Below are 23,786 nucleotides of genomic sequence, written 5' to 3'. Positions count from 1 at the left end.
TATAAATCACAGATCACCCGCAGATGTGCGTACGTGAACCAGCCTCATATCCCGCCCTGTACACGCCCATTTTTAACCATAAATAGTCAATGCAAATCACCTCATGATTGCTGATCAGCATGTAAATGAGAGTGGAATCCCATATATACCTGGAAAACTGGCATGCGACCCGCCAATTAATTAATCCAAGAAAGTGAAAACGTGCATTTCTGTTAGCCTAATTTTAATAATGGCGACAGGTGAGAAAAGAGGAAAAAAACGTAATTTCTCAGATACTGAGATTGAAACACTTGTAGGGGAGGTGGAGGCTCGGAAAACTGTGTTATTTGGTGGCCACAGCAGTGGGGTCACTAATAAAAAGAAGCAGTGCGAGTGGCAAAGTATTGCTTCTGCCGTCAATTGTGTCAGTGGGACAGAACGGACAGTTGCAGAATTAAAGAAAAAATGGTCCGACCTGAAGGTATACAAATTTTTTTTTTACCAACATATTACATTTGTGTTTTATTAGGCTATATACCTATATAAATAGCAATATTGATTTTCAAAAAGTTTTATTTACATGTGCTTACAGTATGCAAAATATGTGAAATAAAGATTCTCATTCATTCAAGGTGGAGGCAAAGAGAAAACTGTCCTCCCACCGCCAGAGCGTGGCTGCAACTGGTGGGGGCCCATGTACAGCTGATCTCACATCAGTGGACAGCAAAATCGCGGCTATAATTGGGGAGGTCAGCGTGTGTGGTATTGTGTCGGAAAAGGAGGGAGACACTGACGTGACTGAAACCACAGAGGAGCAAGGTTAAACCGATTTTTAATCATTAACGCTGTACATTTGAGTGTGTGGGGTGATAAATGGATAAATGTTGCCAATTGTTTGTCCTCCAGTCCTTCCGGAGTCTGAAGCTGTAAATGAACAGGAGGTTCAGGGTGAGGGGTTCTCAGATGCAGATGCACAGCGTCCGGCTCAAAGCAGTGCCCCTTCTGCGTCTGGCACGTCCAAAAGTGGTCGGGTACTCACTGACGCAGTCCTGCAGTTACAGCGAGAGACAATAAACGCTGTCAACAGGGTTGCAGATGAGCTACGGCAGATGAGAGAAGTGATGCAAGAAATTGCACAATCATTAAAAGATGCAGTTAAAACATGAACCTTGAGTTTTGTCTTTCTTTACAAACGCCGCATGACATCCTCACGGATTCTTGCACCTCGTTGATATCCCTCTTGTCGGCCAGGGGGCTGTGGCTCGGGGTCGTAATGCTGGGGTAGAGGGAGATCAGGAGGGAGAGGAATACCGTTTCTCAGTGCTATATTGTGCAAAACACCACACGCCCTGACAATCTTGCACACTTTTGCTGGATGGTATAAAAGTCTGCCACCCGAGGCATCCAGAGCAAGCCATCTGCATTTCAGGATGCCGATGGCACGCTCCACAACTGCGCGGGCACGAGAGTGGACCTCGTTATAATGAGTTTCCTCTGCGCTCTGCGGGTTTAAAAATGGGGTGAGGAGCCAGCGTCTCAGGGGGTAGCCACTGTCGCCTGCAGGTTATAATTATATTAAAAACAAAATTGTTACAGTTTCTACTTTTTAATATTGTTAAACTCACCAAGAAGCCAGCCATCACGTACTGCGCCTGCATTTAGTCTGTTCCCTACACTGCTATGTGTCAAGATAAAGGAATCATGTGTTGAACCAGGCCAGCGTGCCACAATGTTTGTGAGGGTCATGTTGGAGTCACATATGATTTGCACATTAATAGAATGCACATGCTTTCTATTAACATAAGCAAATTCATTTTCAGATGGTGCCCTTATAGCAACATGAGTGCAGTCAATTGCGCCGATTACATTTGGGAAACCAGACATTGCTGCAAATTGCGTTTTAATTTCGGCCTGTTCTCGCACAGTGTAGGGGAACCTGATGTATCGACTAACCATATTAAGTATACCATTTAAAACGACAGATATTATGGCACTCAGGGACGGCTGTGATATACCAGACCTATAGGGTGAGATGATAGATTCCAATAGAATTATTTCATATACAAAAAGGTCTTAGAGACAAATTTGAGGATTACTTATAGTTTTTTTATATTATTAATTTACCTGTCTGCCAATTCCCGCTGGAAACAGCCGGTTGCCAAGAACCCCAGAGTGGTGAGGACTTGTATTTGGACTGGGATGGCATGGTTCCGGCGTGTTGCCCTCTCTAATACTGGACCCAATTCAGCACATAGATCCAAGAGCACAGCTCTAGGGAATCTAAATCGGCTTATTAGCCAGTCATCATCATGGGCCAGAAAATCATCATGGTCCCTGAAAACTCGTTCTCTCCTTATTCTGCCATTAGCGTAATCCTCCAACAGTGCCAGGAGTGCCATCATGAAGCATTACATACCCGGGTCACCGGAGAATTTATATGTTTCTAGCAAATAGACTGATCGTTAACACCTTGACAAAATCACTTAATTAATTTGTGGGCGAAAATTTAAGACGAAAATGTTATAGTGAACACATGCTTCTTGACGGTTTTGTAATGAACACCGTAATAGTTAGGACCGATGATGAGTAGCGATTGTGCTTCATGACTGTATTTGCAGACTTTGACATTTTATGATATAGGCTATGTACATTAAGGAAAATATTTCCTTTTTACACTGTGTTCTGCAGTTCTCTAATAAAAGGGTATTTCATGCTATTCTGTAGGCTATCACATGTATCGCGCCATGTCCTCCTGTGCTCCCGTTGTGGACAATGTGACTGTAAGGCAGCGCTGATTATTATTTTATTTTACTTTTAATACATTTTGAATTACGTTTGGATTTTACTAGATGTATATAGCCTAAAACAATCGGCACAAATAACACTGTTGGATTTAATCTTCATGATAATGTGGATATAACGTATGAAATGGAGTGAAAATTAAATGTCATTCATTCTTATAATCGTTCTTCTCACATTTATTTTCTACAATCTAACTTCAGTTCACGACCTCACCATCGGTGTCGCCAATTCCCTTTGTCTCCAGAATGTGCGTACGCACGGCTCAAAGTTTGCTTAAAGGTGCGCACATTCTCCCGTCAAGTTTGTTTTTTATAGATCACAACCTTTGCGTGGGAACTGGCGTACGTACGTTTCCAGCCCCGTTTTGTGCGTACGCACGCTTTATAAATGAGGCCCCAGATGGTGGATCAGCACCTAAAAAGGACCTCTACTGCCCTGAAAGACAGCGGAGACCAGGACAACTAGAGCCCCAGATACAGATCCCCTGTAAAGACCTTGTCTCAGAGGAGCACCAGGACAAGACCACAGGAAACAGATGATTCTTCTGCACAATCTGACTTTGCTGCAGCCTGGAATTGAACTACTGGTTTTGTCTGGTCAGAGGAGAACTGGCCCCCCAACTGAGCCTGGTTTCTCCCAAGGTTTTTTTCTCCATTCTGTCACCGATGGAGTTTCGGTTCCTTGCCGCTGTCGCCTCTGGCTTGCTTAGTTGGGGTCACTTCATTTACAGCGATATCGTTGACTTGATTTTCAAATGATTGCACAGATACTATTTAAACTGAGATGACATCACTGAATTCAATGATGAACTGCCTTTAACTGTCATTTTGCATTATTGACACTGTTTTCCTAATTAATGTTTTTCAGTTTCTTTGACACAATCTTTTTTGTTTAAAGCGCTATATAAATAAAGGTGACTTGACTTCCTTGTACAATTTAAGACTTATGAGCTTAAATTTGATAGCAGTAAATTTAAGACACCCGTGGGAACCCTGAAAACATTTCATCAAGAGAAAAAGAGTCTGCAAACAGTTTCAGCATTTGCTACCAATCCTTCTTTATTTATAATAAAAGGAAAAGCAAGTAGGCCAATTAGCGAGAAAGACAATGAGTGTTTGCTAGTGCAGGAGCAGGCGACGGCTTCTTATGTCTTTGGTCCGAACCGGAGCAGAAGGAATGAGACTGTGAAAGCGCATGACTGAAGGCACTTGATTAAAGCGGTCTCAGATCGTTTTGGAAAAAAAAACATAAACGAGTCAGTCTCTCTCTCTCTCCATTTGCAAGGAAGAACAGAAGTTGCTTCATAACGGAGTTCAATCAGAGAACTAATAAATCTCACTACATACATGGCCGGAGGCTACAAAACACTATACATATAGTTTACATATATACAGGATTGAGCTGAAAAGAGTGACAAGAAGCTTTCAGAAACTAGAGAGAGACACACAGACAGACTCACTGTCGGCAAACCAATACAGACAGAAGAGCTCTCCCGGTCAAACACAGACATCCCAGCATGCACAGCACAGATGCTTTCCCACCAGAGTGTTTCAGGAGGAGGCTAACGGTGAGCGCAGCGTGAAATGAAAGCGTGAGGTATATCATGAGTGTGAAGACTCGTGCTTTAGCACCTGATCGGGACACGACACGCCGGTTTCAATCGATTCGCAGAGCAAACTCTGCCTTAGTGTTGATCTAAGAAGCGCTTGACCATTTGAAAGAGGAAGCCCACGAGCAAACACTCACCACAGGAACTACTGAGACTAACACTGAACGCTAATGTGACAGAAGAGAAGACAGAAGAGTGAAGAGCAGCTCAACGGATGTAAACTTGACTTTCTCTTCATTGGACAGCTGTATGTGTGTGGCGTCACGGGCCATGCGTTCGTGGCTGCCTCTGTGGAAGCCCATTGTGGGCGGGTCGATCCGAACGATAGCCTGAGGAGTTGGAGGAGCCTCTCACACTATTGGTCGGCTGGGATTCGAGGTCACTCTGATAGCGGTAGCTTCGGCCAGGGTTTCGCTCGGGGTGTGTGTTTCCGTTATATCGCTGAGTGCCCTGGTAGCCGTGAATGATGCGCCTGTTGCCCTGGAAAATCTGCGAGACAGAGAGAGACAGAGCAGATCAGCAGGAGCTCGGGGAAGTGTGATAAACGACTGAATGCGACCGCTCACCTGTTTGTGCGGCACACTGGGACGACCCGTGTAAGCTGAGGCCTGGTACTGGGGCTCAGGGGAAGGCGGGACTTTAGCAGGGGCGGAGCCTGTGACAGAGGAAGAGGTGGAGCTACAGCGAGAACGGCTGGAGTAGCCCGTCTGAGGATGATACACTGCAGACAGACAATCAGACAATCACTCATCTGAATGCTTCATGTGGCCATTTATATGAAACAAAGTCATGTTCAGGGTTGCCGGCAATCACAGACATTTGCATTCGGATGGGATTAGTTTTCTCAGAGGACCAATGAGTTTACTGAAAAACAGTAGATAATTTGCTCTGGAATTATTACAGAGGTTGTATGAGAAAAACACAGACGTGGTAGATTCGGACGGGATTAAAATCACCAAGTACATCCGTGAAACACAAATTTCTCTAACGACCTCCTGTAAAATTAGTCCCCATCCGAACAGGGCTAATGTGATAAGTTGACGTAGCCATCCACAAAAACTCAAGTCAAGTCAAAATCCGTGTGTTATTTTCACCATACACATTGTCTTAAAGCAGCTTTAGAGAAAACCAGGACGTCAGTGTTTGCCTATACCTCTACAGCATTTATCCCATGCCAAAATAGTTTTTCTTTAAAATACATTTAGGAGTTTTTCTTGTCTATAGATAAACTTTTTAGCTTGTGTGGTACATTATATAAGTAACCGGGAAAAGCTCCTCACAAAAAACGCAGTCTGTGGCTCTGCAATTTCTCCCGCGGTTGCATGGAAAACTGCAGTCTGGCAACACTTTCCCATTCACTGACCCACCTGATCCAAATGACATGATGCTGCACTTCAGAGGCTCCACATCATGGGAGAATTTCACCGCTTTACCCAGATCCTCATCATACTTGCGCTCACTGACAAAGTGCTGGAGAGAAAGAGAAAAACGTATTAGATGGCTGTAAATGAAGGTTGAGGATCTACACTGCTGTGTGTAAGAGAGAGTGCGCGTGTGTGTGTGTGTGTGTGTGTGTGTGTGTGTGCGAGAGAGAGTAAGTCACCTATATTTATATAGAGCTTTTAACAATAGAGATTGTAACAAAGCAACTGAACAGAATTAAATAGGAAAATAGTATCAATGCAAAAATGCAGTTCATTATTGAATTAAATGATGTCATCATCCAGCTAAATTATGTTTCAATAGTATCTGTGTAATCAAGTCGACGAAATTGCTGGAAATTAAGTGTGTGAGAGAGTCTGTGTGTGTTTGAGAGTGAGTGCTAGTGTGTGTTTGTAAGTCAGTGTGTGTGCGCAAGTATAAGTGTGAGAGAGCACCTTGATGTCAGCTCGTAGCTCAGAGAGCTGCTCCTCTTTCAGTGATGCTGATTGGTCAGCCAGTCTCTTCAGCTCTTCTGCCCTCTTCTGACGCCCATCCAGAATCGCCACTGTCACGAGAACACACACCTGATCAGCCTCAATGAAACACTACAGTGGGTTGTTTTTTGGGCCCTATGATTTTGGCGATGCGGAAAATGCAGACAGAATTGCGGAATGCAGTCAGTAAACAAATTTTATTAATAATATAATATAATGCAGAATGTCACGGAATTTGTCAAATTTTGCATGAATTAAAAGTAGGTCATTACATGTAAATTTCAAATTGCGACACAGACCAGTATCCGTAAATCTTAAGCAGCAGAAAGACCATTTAAATGAATTCTTTATGTTCTCAGCATTTCTGTGAGAATGAATGGCACAGACACACAGTTTCATTTACTACACACATACTGAAGACATTGTGCCGGACGTCTATTAGCCTACTATTGTTCAGTAGAATGTACTACTTAGGTTATTTAAGCTTTATTTATTTAAAAGGAATAAATCACAAAACAATTCTTCCATGTTTTAACTTTAATAGTAAATCCCTGTGGTTTGCCGAAAAATTGTTACATTTTTCTGAACACCATTAAATATACAACAATTTTTGAGGGAAAAAATGCATAGGGATATTTTAAGAATCAATTGGAATAAATTGTTTTTATACATTCAAAAAAAAAAAAAAAAAAAAAAAGAGACATTTTAAAACAGAATTGGGTAACAATAAAAAAAAAAGACAAATTAATAGGGCCCTAAATGTCAATTTAAACTTAATAAATTGATTTCAAATTGTATTAGTTTAATGATTTTAACCAATTATACCTGCTTTTTGATGAATACAAAATTTACAGTTAAAAAAGGAGACCAGAAAAATTGTAAATGGAAAAAATGGAATTTGGGGAAAAAATAAAACTGATTTCATAGGGCCCTAGGCTTTTTAATGATGAAAGCCATATTTGAATTAATTTAAAACAGAAACCAAATAACAAGGTTTCTGCAGGATTTTTAAACTCAAATGTATTACTTTAAAACCTTTAAGACCTGCACAAATAAAACTAATACCATAGGAGCGGGCTAGAACAATCTCTATAATATCACATTAAATTAAAATTACTGTAAAAAGCACAATTTACAGTTCAGATACAAGTTGTCACAAAAGCAAGGTTTTATAAAAATGATACACTTTACATTTCAGCCTTTAAATCATTGTTAAGAAAATGGATGAGTTTAGTATTAATCATTATATTCAAATAATTATCATCAATAAATCATATTAATTAAAGGGGTCATATGGTGCTATTTAAATTTATTTATTTATTTTCCTTTATCTTTGGAGTGTGACAAGCTCTTGGTGCATAAAGAAGATCCCTAAAGTTGCAAAGACTAAAGTCTCAAACCCAAAGAGATATTCTTTATCAAAGTAAAGACGCCCCCTAAAACACCTCGTTTAAACATGACCCCACATCTCTACGTCACTGTGTGGGAAGATTTGTGTAATGGCGCCCAGATGTTCACGTAAAGAAACAAGGCGTGGTTTCAGTAACAGTTAGTGTTGAAGCAGTCATGTCACGGAGATATTGTTTGTATCTAAAAGAAAGCAAAAGCACTTTATTTGATCTTACAAAAGTTGATGCATTTAGGAATCTTTAAAATTACTTACAACAGAACAGCAACACATTGTATGGATGACCGCTCCTTGAACATAGGAGAGGAGGTCATTCTGACTTTTCTACACCAATCTGCCGCTTCTGATTAAGCTAACTGTCTTTACATTTATTTTGAAAGATGAAGCTCACGATTATGGAAAGAGGTTTATGGTGTTTGGCTGATCACAATGCACTGGGTCAGTTGACCAATCGGAGCAGACAGCACTTATCGGAAGGAGGGACTTCGTCGAAAACGTCGCCTTTGAGAGAGGCGGGGTATAGAGGACCTAGAATAATGTCCTGGAGGCCCCCTGCACTGCACCTTTTGTATGTCTCCCTTATCTAACACACCTTAGATAAGTTGGTAGAGAATGCAAGAACTGCATTGGGTGTGTCTGATTAGGGAGACATACAAAATGTGCAGGTCAGGGTGTCCTCCAGGACAGGTTTGAGAACCACTGAGGTACAGTATTTGAAAAATGTGTTTTTAGCATTAAAGCATGTCAACATATTCGATTACACAAAATAATTATTTCAACAACAAAAAAAAAATCGTATGACCCCTTTAAATAAATTAGGGGTGTGCAATATTTAAAAAAAGTTCTCTCTATTCTGGTATTTTATCTATAACAATAATTAGACAATATTTAGCTGAGTGGGTTATCGTGCTGGTATCTTAAGGACTACAGTGGACAGCTGACTCCTGAATCTTTTGGTATTCTTCATATTCTGTCTGGTCATGTGGTCAGGTGTAATGTAATAATTTGGGGTGTGCCCGAAGCAGACTACCATCGGAATGGCACGGATAATGGCTTCAAAAACATAACAGACAAGGAATAATTCTGCCTGAATATACGGCTGAGGCTTGCACAGTCTGGTGTTTGCTAGATAACAGTTGAGTCAGGGGATCAGCGCAATATTATACACAGACCTCTAAAAACACGCAATACAGTGTGACGTGAATGTAAACTTTATGAAAAGGGTGCAAATCAAACGCCACATTGCTGTTGCTTCTCCAAACAGCTCTCAGAACTCACAGCTTTGCAAAAGTAAGATCTATAACACCATATTCATACACGTTCTATTATTTGTATACATTTAAAAGGCAATGATTTAAACCTTAGGCTACAATATGATATGAATGAATGAATAAGCACAGCGCGCTCACCAATCAAACAGCTCCGTTGCGTATCTCAGTCTCTCAAAAAACAAACCAGTTGTAGACTAATAATCAGCTTAGATACAGATACATTTTCTATTTGGCCTACATGTTTGCATCTTTATCTTTTTTTTTGGTTTGCGTGGCACACGCACATTGGTTTAGTGAAGTTCACAAATAATCACTAATGAGTTCAAATGATCACTAAACATTTGTCATGACATCAACTGCTGAACACAAAGCAGTGCTACAGCAGACTTTGAACATACAGCGCCCATGTTTGTTCAGTGAAATCATAACTTTAGCCTTTTGAAGTTTAATCATCACATTCAGCCATATCACAACTCTGGTCTTTCCGTCCCCAATTTAAGACCTCCTGAAATCATAATTAAGGCTTTCTTTTACAATTTAAGGCCTTAAATTTGATACAACTAAATTTAAGACTTAAGACTTTTAAAGGCCCTGCAGAAACCCTGAAATAAGATATTTAAGACCACTCGTTCCAAAAACGCAAACTAAATTAATTTTAGTTGCTTAAAAACCTTTTGAAGTATATCAACAGAATTAAAAAGTATGTTTGACAGACAATGGCCTCTAAACACTAGTGTCCCATCCAGCATCATCAGTAAATGTTGTGTTCTCAATAGTCATTTCAGGAAAAGTCCTTGTCAGTACAGACTTGACTTCATGTAATTTAAGTATTTGTCCCATTCCAGCGCTATTTATTTCTGGCATGAACATTTCACTGTCATTGGGAAAGGTATTGTGTGTGTGTTTCGGTATGTGTAGCAGTGCTATCATTCTACTCACAGGCTTCTGCTTTGACTTTGTCCATCTCAGTGAGCAGCGTCACCTCTCGATCCATGAGACTGAACAGAGAGCAAAAACAGTTAGAGACAAGCCCATCTGGCAGAAGAGCACCTCAATGCATTCAGAACTGCTGATAAGATTTGATTGTGTCTGTTCACTGTTCACATATATAGTATAGTATCTAACAGTATACTAATAGTGAGACACTGTTTAAACTGAACTGAGATGACGACATCACTGAATTCAATGACAAACTGCCTTTAACTGTCATTTTGCATTATTGACACACTGTTTTCCTAATTAATGTTGTTCAGTTGCTTTGACAATCTTTTTTGTTTAAACCGCTGTATAAATAAAGGTGACTTGACTATGTCTGTATGAGTGAGCGAGTGTGTCTGTATGGGTATGAGTATCAGTGATGCACGGGTTCCTGCCTGCGGTACTTAAGACCTGTAGATGGCGAAGCAGAGAGAGCTTTTTTTCTGTGGGACATGGAGGAGAATACGACGTGAAGCGACATGGTGCATGTGAGTACCACAGAAAAAAAGCACATCATCAAGAAACAATCAGTGCAATCATTTTTTAATAAACCAAATGACCCACAGGCTGACAAAGTTTGGGCAGCAGAAGTGCCGGACTGCAGTAACAAGTTTGCCCCAGTCATTTTTCCAGATTCTGAAATAGTTAAGAAAAAAGCTGTAGAAACTTTGGGTGATATTTTGGGTCAGGTAGTGTCTTAATCTTTTAGTCGGTGGGTTTAAAAAGAAATATAGGCAATATATTACAGAAAGCTTGAAATGTCTACTTTTAAACGAAAATATTCAAACCAAAATAAATAGGCTACTCTCTGATTATGTAATCCATATGAAATGTGCATTTCTCTCTGGCGTTCATGGCGAGTCCGGATCGTCAACTTCATCTTAGCAGCGACACAGAAAACACCAGTTTTACTACTAAACAATTAAATGTCTCCTTACTAATTTAGACACATGCATAATCATTACTTTAACCGGTTCTTTGTGGCAAGCCTTATGTGTGCGGTCATAACGCTTATTATCCTGTAGGATAAAGCCTATTTAAGTAATTATATTAATATAAAGGGCGACGCATTTACTACTTTTTAAAAATGCGGGTCAGGAAGCGGGTCGGGTAAAATATTTTATTTTCATTTTTTTGCGGTCCGAGTTGCGGGCGGGTTAGTTGAAAACATCGGTTGGGTGTGGGTTGTTTATACATTGACCCGCGCATCACTGATGAGTATTTCTGTGTGTGTGAGTATGTCAGTATGAGTATGTCAGTTTGAGTGAGTGAGTATGTCTGTGTGTGTGGGTGTGTGAGCATGTCTGCAAAGTGTGTGTGTGTGTGTGTGTGTGTGTGAGCATGTCTGCAAAGTGTGTGTGAGTGTGTATGTGAGATGTATGTCTGTGTGAGTGAGTGAGTGAGTCTGTGTGAGTGAGTGAGTCTGTGTGAGTGATTTGTGACTGTTTGAGTGAGCGAGTGAGTATGTCTGTGTGAGCGAGTGAGTATGTCTATGTGTGAGTGAGTGAGTATGTCTGTGTGTGAGTGAGTATGTCTGTGTGTGTGTGTGTGTGTGTGTGTGTGTGTGTGTGTGAGTGAGTATGTCTGTGTGTGTGTGTGTGTGTGTGTGTGAGTGAGTATGTCTGTGTGAGTGAGTGAGTGAGTATGTCTGTGTGCGTGAGTGAGTGAGTGAGTATGTCCGTGTTTGTGAGTGAGCATGTCTGCAAAGTGTGTGTGAGTGTGTATGTGAGATGCATGTCTGTGTGAGTGAGTGAGTGAGTCTGTGTGAGTGAGTGAGTGAGTGAGTGTGTGAGTCTGTGTGAGTGAGTGAGTCTGTGTGAGTGAGTGAGTGAGTGAGTGAGTCTGTGTGAGTGAGTGAGTGAGTGAGTCTGTGTGAGTGAGTGAGTCTGTGTGAGTGATTTGTGACTGTTTGAGTGAGCGAGTGAGTATGTCTGTGTGTGAGTGAGTGAGTATGTCTGTGTGTGTGTGTGAGTGAGTGAGTGAGTGAGTATGTCTGTGTGTGAGTGAGTGAGTGAGTGAGTCTGTGTGAGTGATTTGTGACTGTTTGAGTGAGTGACTGAGTATGTCTGTGTGTGTGTGTGTGTGTGTGAGTGAGCATGTCTGCAGAGTGTTTGTGAGTGAGTGAGAGTGTATATGTGAAATGTATGTCTGTATGTGTGTGAGCGTGATTGTCTTTGTATGTCTGTATGAGCGTGCATGTGTGTATGAGTGTGAGAGTTAATGAGTGTGAGTGAGTGAGTGAGTATGTCTGTGAGTGAGTGAGTGAGTGAGTCTGTGTGAGTGAGTGAGTGAGTATGTCTGTGTGAGTGAGTGAGTGAGTATGTCTGTGTGAGTGAGTGAGTGAGTATGTCTGTGTGAGTGAGTGAGTGAGTATGTCTGTCTGTCTGTCTGTCTGTCTGAGTGAGTGAGTATGTCTGTGTGAGTGAGAGAGTGAGTGAATATGTCTGTGTGAGTGAGTGAGTGAGTATGTCTGTGTGAGTGAGAGAGTGAGTATGTCTGTGTGAGTGAGTGAGTGAGTATGTCTGTGTGAGTGAGTGAGTGAGTATGTCTGTGTGAGTGAGTGAGTGAGTATGTCTGTGTGAGTGAGTGAGTGAGTATGTCTGTCTGTCTGTCTGTCTGTCTGAGTGAGTGAGTATGTCTGTGTGAGTGAGAGAGTGAGTGAATATGTCTGTGTGAGTGAGTGAGTGAGTATGTCTGTGTGAGTGAGAGAGTGAGTATGTCTGTGTGAGTGAGTGAGTGAGTATGTCTGTGTGAGTGAGTGAGTGAGTATGTCTGTGTGAGTGAGTGAGTGAGTATGTCTGTGTGAGTGAGTGAGTGAGTATGTCTGTGTGAGTGAGTGAGTGAGTATGTCTGTGTGAGTGAGTGAGTGAGTATGTCTGTGTGAGTGAGTATGTCTGTCTGTCTGTCTGTCTGTGAGTGAGTGAGTGAGTGAGTATGTCTGTCTGTCTGTGAGTGAGTGAGTGAGTATGTCTGTCTGTCTGTGAGTGAGTGAGTGAGTATGTCTGTCTGTCTGTGAGTGAGTGAGTGAGTGAGTATGTCTGTCTGAGTGAGTGAGTGAGTGAGTGAGTATGTCTGTGTGAGTGAGTGAGTGAGTGAGTATGTCTGTGTGAGTGAGTGAGTGAGTGAGTATGTCTGTGTGAGTGAGTGAGTGAGTGAGTATGTCTGTGTGAGTGAGTGAGTGAGTATGTCTGTGTGAGTGAGTGAGTGAGTATGTCTGTGTGAGTGAGTGAGTGAGTATGTCTGTGTGAGTGAGTGAGTGAGTATGTCTGTGTGAGTGAGTGAGTGAGTATGTCTGTGTGAGTGAGTATGTCTGTCTGTCTGTGAGTGAGTGAGTGAGTGAGTATGTCTGTCTGAGTGAGTGAGTGAGTGAGTGAGTATGTCTGTCTGAGTGAGTGAGTGAGTGAGTATGTCTGTCTGTCTGTGAGTGAGTGAGTGAGTGAGTATGTCTGTCTGAGTGAGTGAGTATGTCTGTCTGAGTGAGTGAGTGAGTGAGTGAGTATGTCTGTCTGAGTGAGTGAGTGAGTGAGTATGTCTGTCTGTCTGTCTGAGTGAGTGAGTGAGTGAGTATGTCTGTCTGTCTGAGTGAGTGAGTGAGTGAGTATGTCTGTCTGTCTGAGTGAGTGAGTGAGTATGTCTGTCTGTCTGAGTGAGTGAGTATGTCTGTCTGTCTGTCTGAGTGAGTGAGTGAGTATGTCTGTCTGAGTGAGTGAGTGAGTATGTCTGTCTGAGTGAGTGAGTGAGTATGTCTGTCTGAGTGAGTGAGTGAGTGAGTATGTCTGTGTGTGTGTGTGTGTGTGTGAGTGAGTATGTCTGTGTGTGTGTGTGTGTGTGTGAGTGAGTATGTCTGTGTGTGTGTGTGTGTGAGTGAGTATGTCTGTGTGAGTGAGTGAGTGAGTGAGTATGTCTGTCTGAGTGAGTGAGTGAGTGAGTATGTCTGTGTGTGTGTGAGTGAGTATGTCTGTGTGTGTGTGAGTGAGTATGTCTGTGTGAGTGAGTGAGTGAGTGAGTATGTCTGTGTGAGTGAGTGAGTGAGTGAGTATGTCTGTGTGAGTGAGTATGTCTGTGTGAGTGAGTATGTCTGTGTGAGTGAGTGTGTGAGTGAGTATGTCTGTGTGAGTGAGTGTGTGAGTGAGTATGTCTGTGTGAGTGTGTGAGTGAGTATGTCTGTGTGAGTGTGTGAGTGAGTGAGTGTGTATGTCTGTCTGTGTGTGTGAGTGAGTATGTCTGTGTGAGTGTGTGAGTGAGTGAGTGATTGAGTATGTCTGTCTGTCTGAGTGAGTGAGTGAGTGAGTATGTCTGTCTGTCTGAGTGAGTGAGTGAGTGAGTATGTCTGTCTGTCTGTCTGAGTGAGTGAGTGAGTGAGTATGTCTGTCTGTCTGCCTGAGTGAGTGAGTATGTCTGTCTGTCTGTCTGAGTGAGTGAGTGAGTATGTCTGTCTGAGTGAGTGAGTGAGTATGTCTGTCTGAGTGAGTGAGTGAGTGAGTGAGTATGTCTGTCTGAGTGAGTGAGTGAGTGAGTGAGTGAGTATGTCTGTGTGTGTGTGTGTGTGTGTGAGTGAGTATGTCTGTGTGTGTGTGTGTGTGTGTGAGTGAGTATGTCTGTCTGTGTGTGTGTGTGTGTGAGTGAGTATGTCTGTGTGAGTGAGTGAGTGAGTGAGTATGTCTGTCTGAGTGAGTGAGTGAGTGAGTATGTCTGTCTGAGTGAGTGAGTATGTCTGTGTGTGTGTGAGTGAGTATGTCTGTGTGAGTGAGTGAGTGAGTGAGTATGTCTGTGTGAGTGAGTGAGTGAGTGAGTATGTCTGTGTGAGTGAGTGTGTGAGTGAGTATGTCTGTGTGAGTGAGTGTGTGAGTGAGTATGTCTGTGTGAGTGAGTGTGTGAGTGAGTATGTCTGTGTGAGTGAGTGTGTGAGTGAGTATGTCTGTGTGAGTGTGTGAGTGAGTGAGTGTGTATGTCTGTCTGTGTGTGTGAGTGAGTGAGTGTGTATGTCTGTCTGTGTGTGTGAGTGAGTATGTCTGTGTGAGTGTGTGAGTGAGTGAGTGATTGAGTATGTCTGTCTGTGTGAGTGAGTGAGTGAGTGAGTGAGTGAGTATGTCTGTGAGTGAGTGAGTGAGTATGTCTGTGAGTGAGTGAGTGAGTATGTCTGTGAGTGAGTGAGTGAGTGAGTATGTCTGTGAGTGAGTGAGTATGTCTGTGAGTGAGTGAGTATGTCTGTGTGAGTGAGTGAGTATGTGTGAGTGAGTGAGTGAGTATGTGTGAGTGAGTGAGTGAGTATGTGTGAGTGAGTGAGTATGTGTGAGTGAGTGAGTGAGTATGTGTGAGTGAGTGAGTGAGTGAGTATGTGTGAGTGAGTGAGTGAGTGAGTATGTGTGAGTGAGTGAGTGAGTATGTGTGAGTGAGTGAGTGAGTATGTGTGAGTGAGTGAGTGAGTATGTGTGAGTGAGTGAGTGAGTATGTCTGTGTGAGTGTGTGAGTGAGTATGTCTGTCTGTGTGAGTGAGTGAGTGAGTGTGTATGTCTGTCTGTGTGTGTGAGTGAGTATGTCTGTGTGAGTGTGTGAGTGAGTGAGTGATTGAGTATGTCTGTGTGAGTGTGTGAGTGAGTGAGTGATTGAGTATGTCTGTCTGTGTGAGTGAGTGAGTGAGTGAGTGAGTATGTCTGTGAGTGAGTGAGTGAGTGAGTATGTCTGTGAGTGAGTGAGTGAGTGAGTATGTCTGTGAGTGAGTGAGTGAGTATGTCTGTGAGTGAGTGAGTGAGTGAGTATGTCTGTGAGTGAGTGAGTATGTGTGAGTGAGTGAGTATGTGTGAGTGAGTGAGTGAGTATGTGTGAGTGAGTGAGTGAGTATGTGTGAGTGAGTATGTGTGAGTGAGTGAGTGAGTATGTGTGAGTGAGTGAGTGAGTATGTGTGAGTGAGTGAGTGAGTATGTGTGAGTGAGTGAGTATGTGTGAGTGAGTGAGTATGTGTGAGTGAGTGAGTATGTCTGTCTGTGTGAGTGAGTATGTCTGTCTGTGTGAGCGAGTATGTCTGTCTGTGTGAGCGAGTATGTCTGTGTGAGTGAGCGAGTATGTCTGTGTGAGTGAGCGAGTATGTCTGTGTGAGTGAGCGAGTATGTCTGTGTGAGTGAGCGAGTATGTCTGTGTGAGTGAGCGAGTATGTCTGTGTGAGTGAGTGTGTGTGTGAGTGAGTGAGTGAGCGAGTATGTCTGTGTGTGTGAGTGAGTATGTCTGTGTGTGTGAGTGAGTATGTCTGTGTGTGTGAGTGAGTATGTCTGTGTGTGAGTGAGTATGTCTGTGTGTGTGAGTGAGTATGTCTGTGTGTGTGAGTGAGTGAGTATGTGTGAGTGAGTGAGTGAGTGAGTATGTGTGAGTGAGTGAGTGAGTGAGTATGTGTGAGTGAGTGAGTGAGTATGTGTGAGTGAGTGAGTGAGTATGTCTGTGTGAGTGTGTGAGTGAGTATGTCTGTCTGTGTGAGTGAGTGAGTGAGTGTGTATGTCTGTCTGTGTGTGTGAGTGAGTATGTCTGTGTGAGTGTGTGAGTGAGTGAGTGATTGAGTATGTCTGTGTGAGTGTGTGAGTGAGTGAGTGATTGAGTATGTCTGTCTGTGTGAGTGAGTGAGTGAGTGAGTGAGTGAGTATGTCTGTGAGTGAGTGAGTGAGTGAGTATGTCTGTGAGTGAGTGAGTGAGTATGTCTGTGAGTGAGTGAGTGAGTGAGTATGTCTGTGAGTGAGTGAGTATGTGTGAGTGAGTGAGTGAGTATGTGTGAGTGAGTATGTGTGAGTGAGTGAGTGAGTATGTGTGAGTGAGTGAGTGAGTATGTGTGAGTGAGTGAGTGAGTATGTGTGAGTGAGTGAGTGAGTATGTGTGAGTGAGTGAGTATGTGTGAGTGAGTGAGTATGTCTGTCTGTGTGAGTGAGTATGTCTGTCTGTGTGAGCGAGTATGTCTGTCTGTGTGAGCGAGTATGTCTGTGTGAGTGAGCGAGTATGTCTGTGTGAGTGAGCGAGTATGTCTGTGTGAGTGAGCGAGTATGTCTGTGTGAGTGAGCGAGTATGTCTGTGTGAGTGAGCGAGTATGTCTGTGTGAGTGAGTGTGTGTGTGAGTGAGTGAGTGAGCGAGTATGTCTGTGTGTGTGAGTGAGTATGTCTGTGTGTGTGAGTGAGTATGTCTGTGTGTGTGAGTGAGTATGTCTGTGTGTGTGAGTGAGTATGTCTGTGTGTGTGAGTGAGTATGTCTGTGTGTGTGAGTGAGTATGTCTGTGTGTGTGAGTGAGTGAGTGAGTATGTCTGTGTGTGTGAGCGAGTATGTCTGTGTGTGTGAGCGAGTATGTCTGTGTGTGTGAGTGAGTGAGCGAGTATGTCTGTGTGTGTGAGTGAGTGAGCGAGTATGTCTGTGTGTGTGAGTGAGTGAGCGAGTATGTCTGTGTGTGTGAGTGAGTGAGCGAGTATGTCTGTGTGTGTGAGTGAGTGAGCGAGTATGTCTGTGTGAGTGAGTGAGTGAGTGAGTGAGCGAGTATGTCTTTGTGAGTGAGCGAGTATGTCTGTGTGAGTGAGCGAGTATGTGTGAGTGAGCGAGTATGTCTGTGTGAGTGAGTATGTCTGTGAGTGAGTGAGTGAGTATGTCTGTGAGTGAGTGAGTGAGTGAGTGAGTATGTCTGTGAGTGAGTGAGTGAGTGAGTATGTCTGTGAGTGAGTGAGTGAGTGAGTATGTCTGTGTGAGTGAGTGAGTGAGTGAGTATGTCTGTGTGAGTGAGTGAGTGAGTGAGTATGTCTGTGTGAGTGAGTGAGTGAGTGAGTATGTCTGTGTGAGTGAGTGAGTGAGTGAGTATGTCTGTGTGAGTGAGTGAGTGAGTGAGTATGTCTGTCTGTCTGTGTGAGTGAGTGAGTATGTCTGTGCGAGTAAGCGAGTATGTCTGTGTGAGCGAGTATGTGAGTGTGTGTGAGTATGTCTGTCTGTGTGAGTGTGTGTGAGTATGTCTGTCTGTGTGAGTGAGTGAGTATGTCTGTGAGTGAGTGAGTGAGTGAGTATGTCTGTGAGTGAGTGAGTGAGTGAGTATGTCTGTGAGTGAGTGAGTGAGTGAGTATGTCTGTGAGTGAGTGAGTGAGTGAGTATGTCTGTGAGTGAGTGAGTGAGTGAGTGAGTATGTCTGTGAGTGAGTGAGTGAGTGAGTATGTCTGTGAGTGAGTGAGTGAGTATGTCTGTGAGTGAGTGAGTGAGTATGTCTGTGAGTGAGTGAGTGAGTGAGTATGTCTGTGAGTGAGTGAGTGAGTGAGTATGTCTGTGAGTGAGTGAGTGAGTGAGTATGTCTGTGTGAGTGAGTGAGTGAGTATGTCTGTGTGAGTGAGTGAGTGAGTGAGTATGTCTGTGTGAGTGAGTGAGTGAGTGAGTATGTCTGTGTGAGTGAGTGAGTGAGTGAGTATGTCTGTGTGAGTGAGTGAGTGAGTGAGTATGTCTGTCTGTCTGTGTGAGTGAGTGAGTATGTCTGTGCGAGTAAGCGAGTATGTCTGTGTGAGCGAGTATGTGAGTGTGTGTGAGTATGTCTGTCTGTGTGAGTGTGTGTGAGTATGTCTGTCTGTGTGAGTGTGTGTGAGTATGTCTGTCTGTGTGAGTGAGTGAGTATGTCTGTGAGTGAGTGAGTGAGTGAGTATGTCTGTGAGTGAGTGAGTGAGTGAGTATGTCTGTGAGTGAGTGAGTGAGTGAGTATGTCTGTGAGTGAGTGAGTGAGTGAGTATGTCTGTGAGTGAGTGAGTGAGTGTGTGTGTGAGTGAGTGAGTGTGTGTGTGTGAGTGAGTGAGTGAGTATGTCTGTGTGAGTGAGTGAGTGAGTATGTCTGTGTGAGTGAGTGAGTATGTCTGTGTGAGTGAGTGAGTATGTCTGTGTGAGTGAGTGAGTGAGTGTGTCTGTGTGAGTGAGTGAGTGAGTGTGTCTGTGTGAGTGAGTGAGTGAGTGTGTCTGTGTGAGTGAGTGAGTGAGTGAGTGAGTGTGTCTGTGTGAGTGAGTGAGTGAGTGAGTGTGTCTGTGTGAGTGAGTGAGTGAGTGAGTGAGTATGTCTGTGTGAGTGAGTGAGTGAGTGAGTATGTCTGTGTGAGTGAGTGAGTGAGTGAGTGAGTATGTCTGTGTGAGTGAGTGAGTATGTCTGTGTGAGTGAGTATGTCTGTGTGAGTGAGTGAGTATGTCTGTGTGAGTGAGTGAGTGAGTGAGTATGTCTGTGTGAGTGAGTATGTCTGTGTGAGTGAGTGAGTGAGTATGTCTGTGTGAGTGAGTGAGTGAGTGAGTATGTCTGTGTGAGTGAGTGTGTGAGTGAGTATGTCTGTGTGAGTGAGTGTGTGAGTGAGTATGTCTGTGTGAGTGAGTGTGTGAGTGAGTATGTCTGTGTGAGTGTGTGAGTGAGTATGTCTGTGTGAGTGAGTATGTCTGTGTGAGTGTGTGAGTGAGTATGTCTGTGTGAGTGTGTGAGTGAGTGAGTGAGTGATTGAGTATGTCTGTCTGTGTGAGTGAGTGTGTATGTCTGTCTGTGTGAGTGAGTGAGTATGTCTGTGTGAGTGTGTGAGTGAGTGAGTGATTGAGTATGTCTGTCTGTGTGAGTGAGTGATTGAGTATGTCTGTGAGTGAGTGAGTGAGTGAGTGAGTGAGTATGTCTGTGAGTGAGTATGTCTGTGAGTGAGTGAGTGAGTGAGTGAGTGAGTATGTGTGAGTGAGTGAGTATGTGTGAGTGAGTGAGTGAGTATGTGTGAGTGAGTGAGTGAGTATGTGTGAGTGAGTGAGTGAGTATGTGTGAGTGAGTGAGTGAGTATGTGTGAGTGAGTGAGTGAGTGAGTATGTGTGAGTGAGTGAGTGAGTATGTGTGAGTGAGTGAGTGAGTATGTGTGAGTGAGTGAGTGAGTATGTGTGAGTGAGTGAGTGAGTGAGTGAGTATGTGTGAGTGAGTGAGTGAGTATGTGTGAGTGAGTGAGTGAGTGAGTATGTGTGAGTGAGTGAGTATGTGTGAGTGAGTATGTGTGAGTGAGTATGTGTGAGTGAGTATGTGTGAGTGAGTGAGTATGTGTGAGTGAGTGAGTGAGTATGTCTGTGAGTGAGTGAGTATGTCTGTGTGAGTGAGCGAGTATGTCTGTGTGAGTGAGCGAGTATGTCTGTGTGAGTGAGCGAGTATGTCTGTGTGAGTGAGCGAGTATGTCTGTGTGAGTGAGCGAGTATGTCTGTGTGAGTGAGCGAGTATGTCTGTGTGAGTGAGCGAGTGAGTGAGTGAGTATGTCTGTCTGTGTGAGTGAGTATGTCTGTCTGTGTGAGTGAGTATGTCTGTGTGTGTGTGTGTGAGTGAGTGAGTGAGTATGTCTGTGTGTGTGAGTGAGTGAGTGAGTATGTCTGTCTGTGTGAGTGAGTATGTCTGTGTGTGTGAGTGAGCGAGTATGTCTGTGTGTGTGAGTGAGCGAGTATGTCTGTGTGAGTGAGTGAGTGAGTGAGTGAGCGAGTATGTCTTTGTGAGTGAGCGAGTATGTCTTTGTGAGTGAGCGAGTATGTCTGTCTGAGTGAGTATGTCTGTCTGTGTGAGTGAGTATGTCTGTCTGTGTGAGTGAGTATGTCTGTGAGTGAGTGAGTATGTCTGTGAGTGAGTGAGTATGTCTGTGAGTGAGTGAGTGAGTGAGTATGTCTGTGAGTGAGTGAGTGAGTATGTCTGTGAGTGAGTGAGTGAGTATGTCTGTGAGTGAGTGAGTATGTCTGTGAGTGAGTGAGTGAGTATGTCTGTGAGTGAGTGAGTGAGTATGTCTGTGTGAGTGAGTGAGTATGTGTGAGTGAGTGAGTGAGTGAGTATGTCTGTGTTAGTGAGTGAGTGAGTGAGTATGTCTGTGTGAGTGAGTATGTCTGTGTTAGTGAGTGAGTGAGTATGTCTGTGTGAGTGAGTGAGTATGTCTGTGTTAGTGAGTGAGTGAGTATGTCTGTGTGAGTGAGTGAGTGAGTATGTCTGTCTGTCTGTGTGAGAGAGTATGTCTGTCTGTCTGTGTGAGTGAGTGAGTGAGTGAGTGAGTATGTCTGTCTGTCTGTGTGAGTGAGTGAGTGAGTATGTCTGTCTGTCTGTGTGAGTGAGCGAGTATGTCTGTGCGAGTAAGCGAGTATGTCTGTGCGAGTAAGCGAGTATGTCTGTGCGAGTAAGCGAGTATGTCTGTGCGAGTAAGCGAGTATGTCTGTGCGAGTAAGCGAGTATGTCTTTGTGAGTGAGCGAGTATGTCTTTGTGAGTGAGCGAGTATGTCTGTGTGAGTGAGTATGTCTGTCTGTGTGAGTGAGTATGTCTGTCTGTGTGAGTGAGTATGTCTGTCTGTGTGAGTGAGTATGTCTGTGAGTGAGTGAGTATGTCTGTGAGTGAGTGAGTGAGTGAGTATGTCTGTGAGTGAGTGAGTGAGTGAGTATGTCTGTGTGAGTGAGTGAGTGAGTGAGTATGTCTGTGTGAGTGAGTGAGTATGTGTGAGTGAGTGAGTGAGTATGTGTGTTAGTGAGTGAGTGAGTGAGTATGTCTGTGTGAGTGAGTATGTCTGTGTTAGTGAGTGAGTGAGTATGTCTGTGTGAGTGAGTGAGTATGTCTGTGTTAGTGAGTGAGTGAGTATGTCTGTGTGAGTGAGTGAGTATGTCTGTCTGTCTGTCTGTGTGAGTGAGTGAGTATGTCTGTCTGTCTGTGTGAGTGAGTGAGTGAGTGAGTATGTCTGTCTGTCTGTCTGTGTGAGTGAGTGAGTGAGTATGTCTGTCTGTGTGAGTGAGTATGTCTGTCTGTGTGAGTGAGTATGTCTGTGAGTGAGTGAGTATGTCTGTGAGTGAGTGAGTGAGTGAGTATGTCTGTGAGTGAGTGAGTGAGTGAGTATGTCTGTGTGAGTGAGTGAGTGAGTGAGTATGTCTGTGTGAGTGAGTGAGTGAGTGAGTATGTCTGTGTGAGTGAGTGAGTATGTGTGAGTGAGTGAGTGAGTATGTGTGTTAGTGAGTGAGTGAGTGAGTATGTCTGTGTGAGTGAGTATGTCTGTGTTAGTGAGTGAGTGAGTATGTCTGTGTGAGTGAGTGAGTATGTCTGTGTTAGTGAGTGAGTGAGTATGTCTGTGTGAGTGAGTGAGTATGTCTGTCTGTCTGTCTGTGTGAGTGAGTGAGTATGTCTGTCTGTCTGTGTGAGTGAGTGAGTGAGTGAGTATGTCTGTCTGTCTGTCTGTGTGAGTGAGTGAGTATGTCTGTCTGTCTGTGTGAGTGAGCGAGTATGTCTGTGCGAGTGAGCGAGTATGTCTGTGCGAGTGAGCGAGTATGTCTGTGCGAGTGAGCGAGTATGTCTGTGCGAGTAAGCGAGTATGTCTGTGCGAGCGAGTGTGTGTGAGTATGTCTGTGAGTGAGTGAGTGAGTATGTCTGTCTGTGTGAGTGAGTATGTCTGTGAGTGAGTGAGTGAGTGAGTATGTGTGTGAGTGAGTGAGTGAGTGAGTATGTGTGTGTGAGTGAGTATGTCTGTGTGAGTGAGTGAGTGAGTATGTCTGTGTGAGTGAGTGAGTGAGTATGTCTGTGTGAGTGAGTGAGTGAGTATGTCTGTGTGAGTGAGTGAGTGAGTGAGTGAGTGAGTGAGTATGTCTGTGTGAGTGAGTGAGTGAGTGAGTTTGTCTGTGTGAGTGAGTGAGTGAGTGAGTTTGTCTGTGTGAGTGAGTGAGTGAGTGAGTATGTGTGTGAGTGAGTGAGTGAGTGAGTATGTGTGTGTGAGTGAGTATGTCTGTGTGAGTGAGTGAGTGAGTATGTCTGTGTGAGTGAGTGAGTGAGTATGTCTGTGTGAGTGAGTGAGTGAGTATGTCTGTGTGAGTGAGTGAGTGAGTGAGTGAGTGAGTGAGTATGTCTGTGTGAGTGAGTGAGTGAGTGAGTTTGTCTGTGTGAGTGAGTGAGTGAGTGAGTTTGTCTGTGTGAGTGAGTGAGTGAGTGAGTATGTCTGTGTGAGTGAGTGAGTGAGTGAGTGAGTGAGTATGTCTGTGTGAGTGAGTGAGTGAGTGAGTATGTCTGTGTGAGTGAGTGAGTGAGTGAGTGAGTATGTCTGTGTGAGTGAGTGAGTGAGTGAGTATGTCTGTGTGAGTGAGTGAGTGAGTGAGTGAGTGAGTATGTCTGTGTGAGTGAGTGAGTGAGTGAGTGAGTGAGTATGTCTGTGTGAGTGAGTGAGTGAGTGAGTGAGTGAGTATGTCTGTGTGAGTGAGTGAGTGAGTGAGTGAGTATGTCTGTGTGAGTGAGTGAGTGAGTGAGTGAGTATGTCTGTGTGAGTGAGTGAGTGAGTGAGTGAGTATGTCTGTGTGAGTGAGTGAGTGAGTGAGTGAGTGAGTATGTCTGTGTGAGTGAGTGAGTGAGTGAGTGAGTATGTCTGTGTGAGTGAGTGAGTGAGTGAGTATGTGTGAGTGAGTGAGTGAGTATGTGTGAGTGAGTGAGTGAGTATGTGTGAGTGAGTGAGTGAGTATGTGTGAGTGAGTGAGTGAGTGAGTATGTGTGAGTGAGTGAGTGAGTGAGTATGTGTGAGTGAGTGAGTGAGTGAGTGTGAGTGAGTGAGTGAGTGTGAGTGAGTGAGTGAGTGTGAGTGAGTATGTGTGAGTGAGTGAGTGAGTATGTGTGAGTGAGTGAGTGAGTATGTGTGAGTGAGTGAGTATGTGTGAGTGAGTATGTGTGAGTGAGTGAGTGAGTATGTGTGAGTGAGTGAGTATGTCTGTCTGTGTGAGTGAGTATGTCTGTGAGTGAGTGAGTATGTCTGTGTGAGTGAGCGAGTATGTCTGTGTGAGTGAGCGAGTGAGTGAGTATGTCTTTGTGAGTGAGTGAGTGAGTATGTCTTTGTGAGTGAGTGAGTG

General features: G+C 43.7%; 1 protein-coding gene across 3 annotated transcripts in view; it reads right to left on the bottom strand.

Annotated features, from left to right (window-relative positions):
• Positions 1-3,813: 3,813 nt before the first annotated feature.
• Positions 3,814-23,786, bottom strand: part of LOC132098197 (spermatogenesis-associated serine-rich protein 2-like) — a 197,900-nt gene continuing 177,927 nt past the window's right edge. For all 3 annotated transcript variants that reach the window (XM_059504389.1, XM_059504390.1, XM_059504391.1), the window contains 5 exons: positions 9,925-9,983; positions 6,268-6,377; positions 5,758-5,860; positions 4,957-5,111; positions 3,814-4,879 (listed from right to left, as the gene is read on the bottom strand). In XM_059504389.1, coding sequence (XP_059360372.1) covers positions 4,652-4,879; positions 4,957-5,111; positions 5,758-5,860; positions 6,268-6,377; positions 9,925-9,983 — 655 coding nt within the window. In that variant the 3' untranslated portion in view covers positions 3,814-4,651. The remainder of the gene's footprint in view (positions 4,880-4,956; positions 5,112-5,757; positions 5,861-6,267; positions 6,378-9,924; positions 9,984-23,786) is intronic.

This window comes from Carassius carassius, chromosome 21 (genome assembly GCF_963082965.1).
Source record: "Carassius carassius chromosome 21, fCarCar2.1, whole genome shotgun sequence".
NCBI classification, from domain to species: domain Eukaryota; kingdom Metazoa; phylum Chordata; class Actinopteri; order Cypriniformes; family Cyprinidae; genus Carassius; species Carassius carassius.
This window is presented reverse-complemented; position numbering and strand designations above follow the sequence as displayed.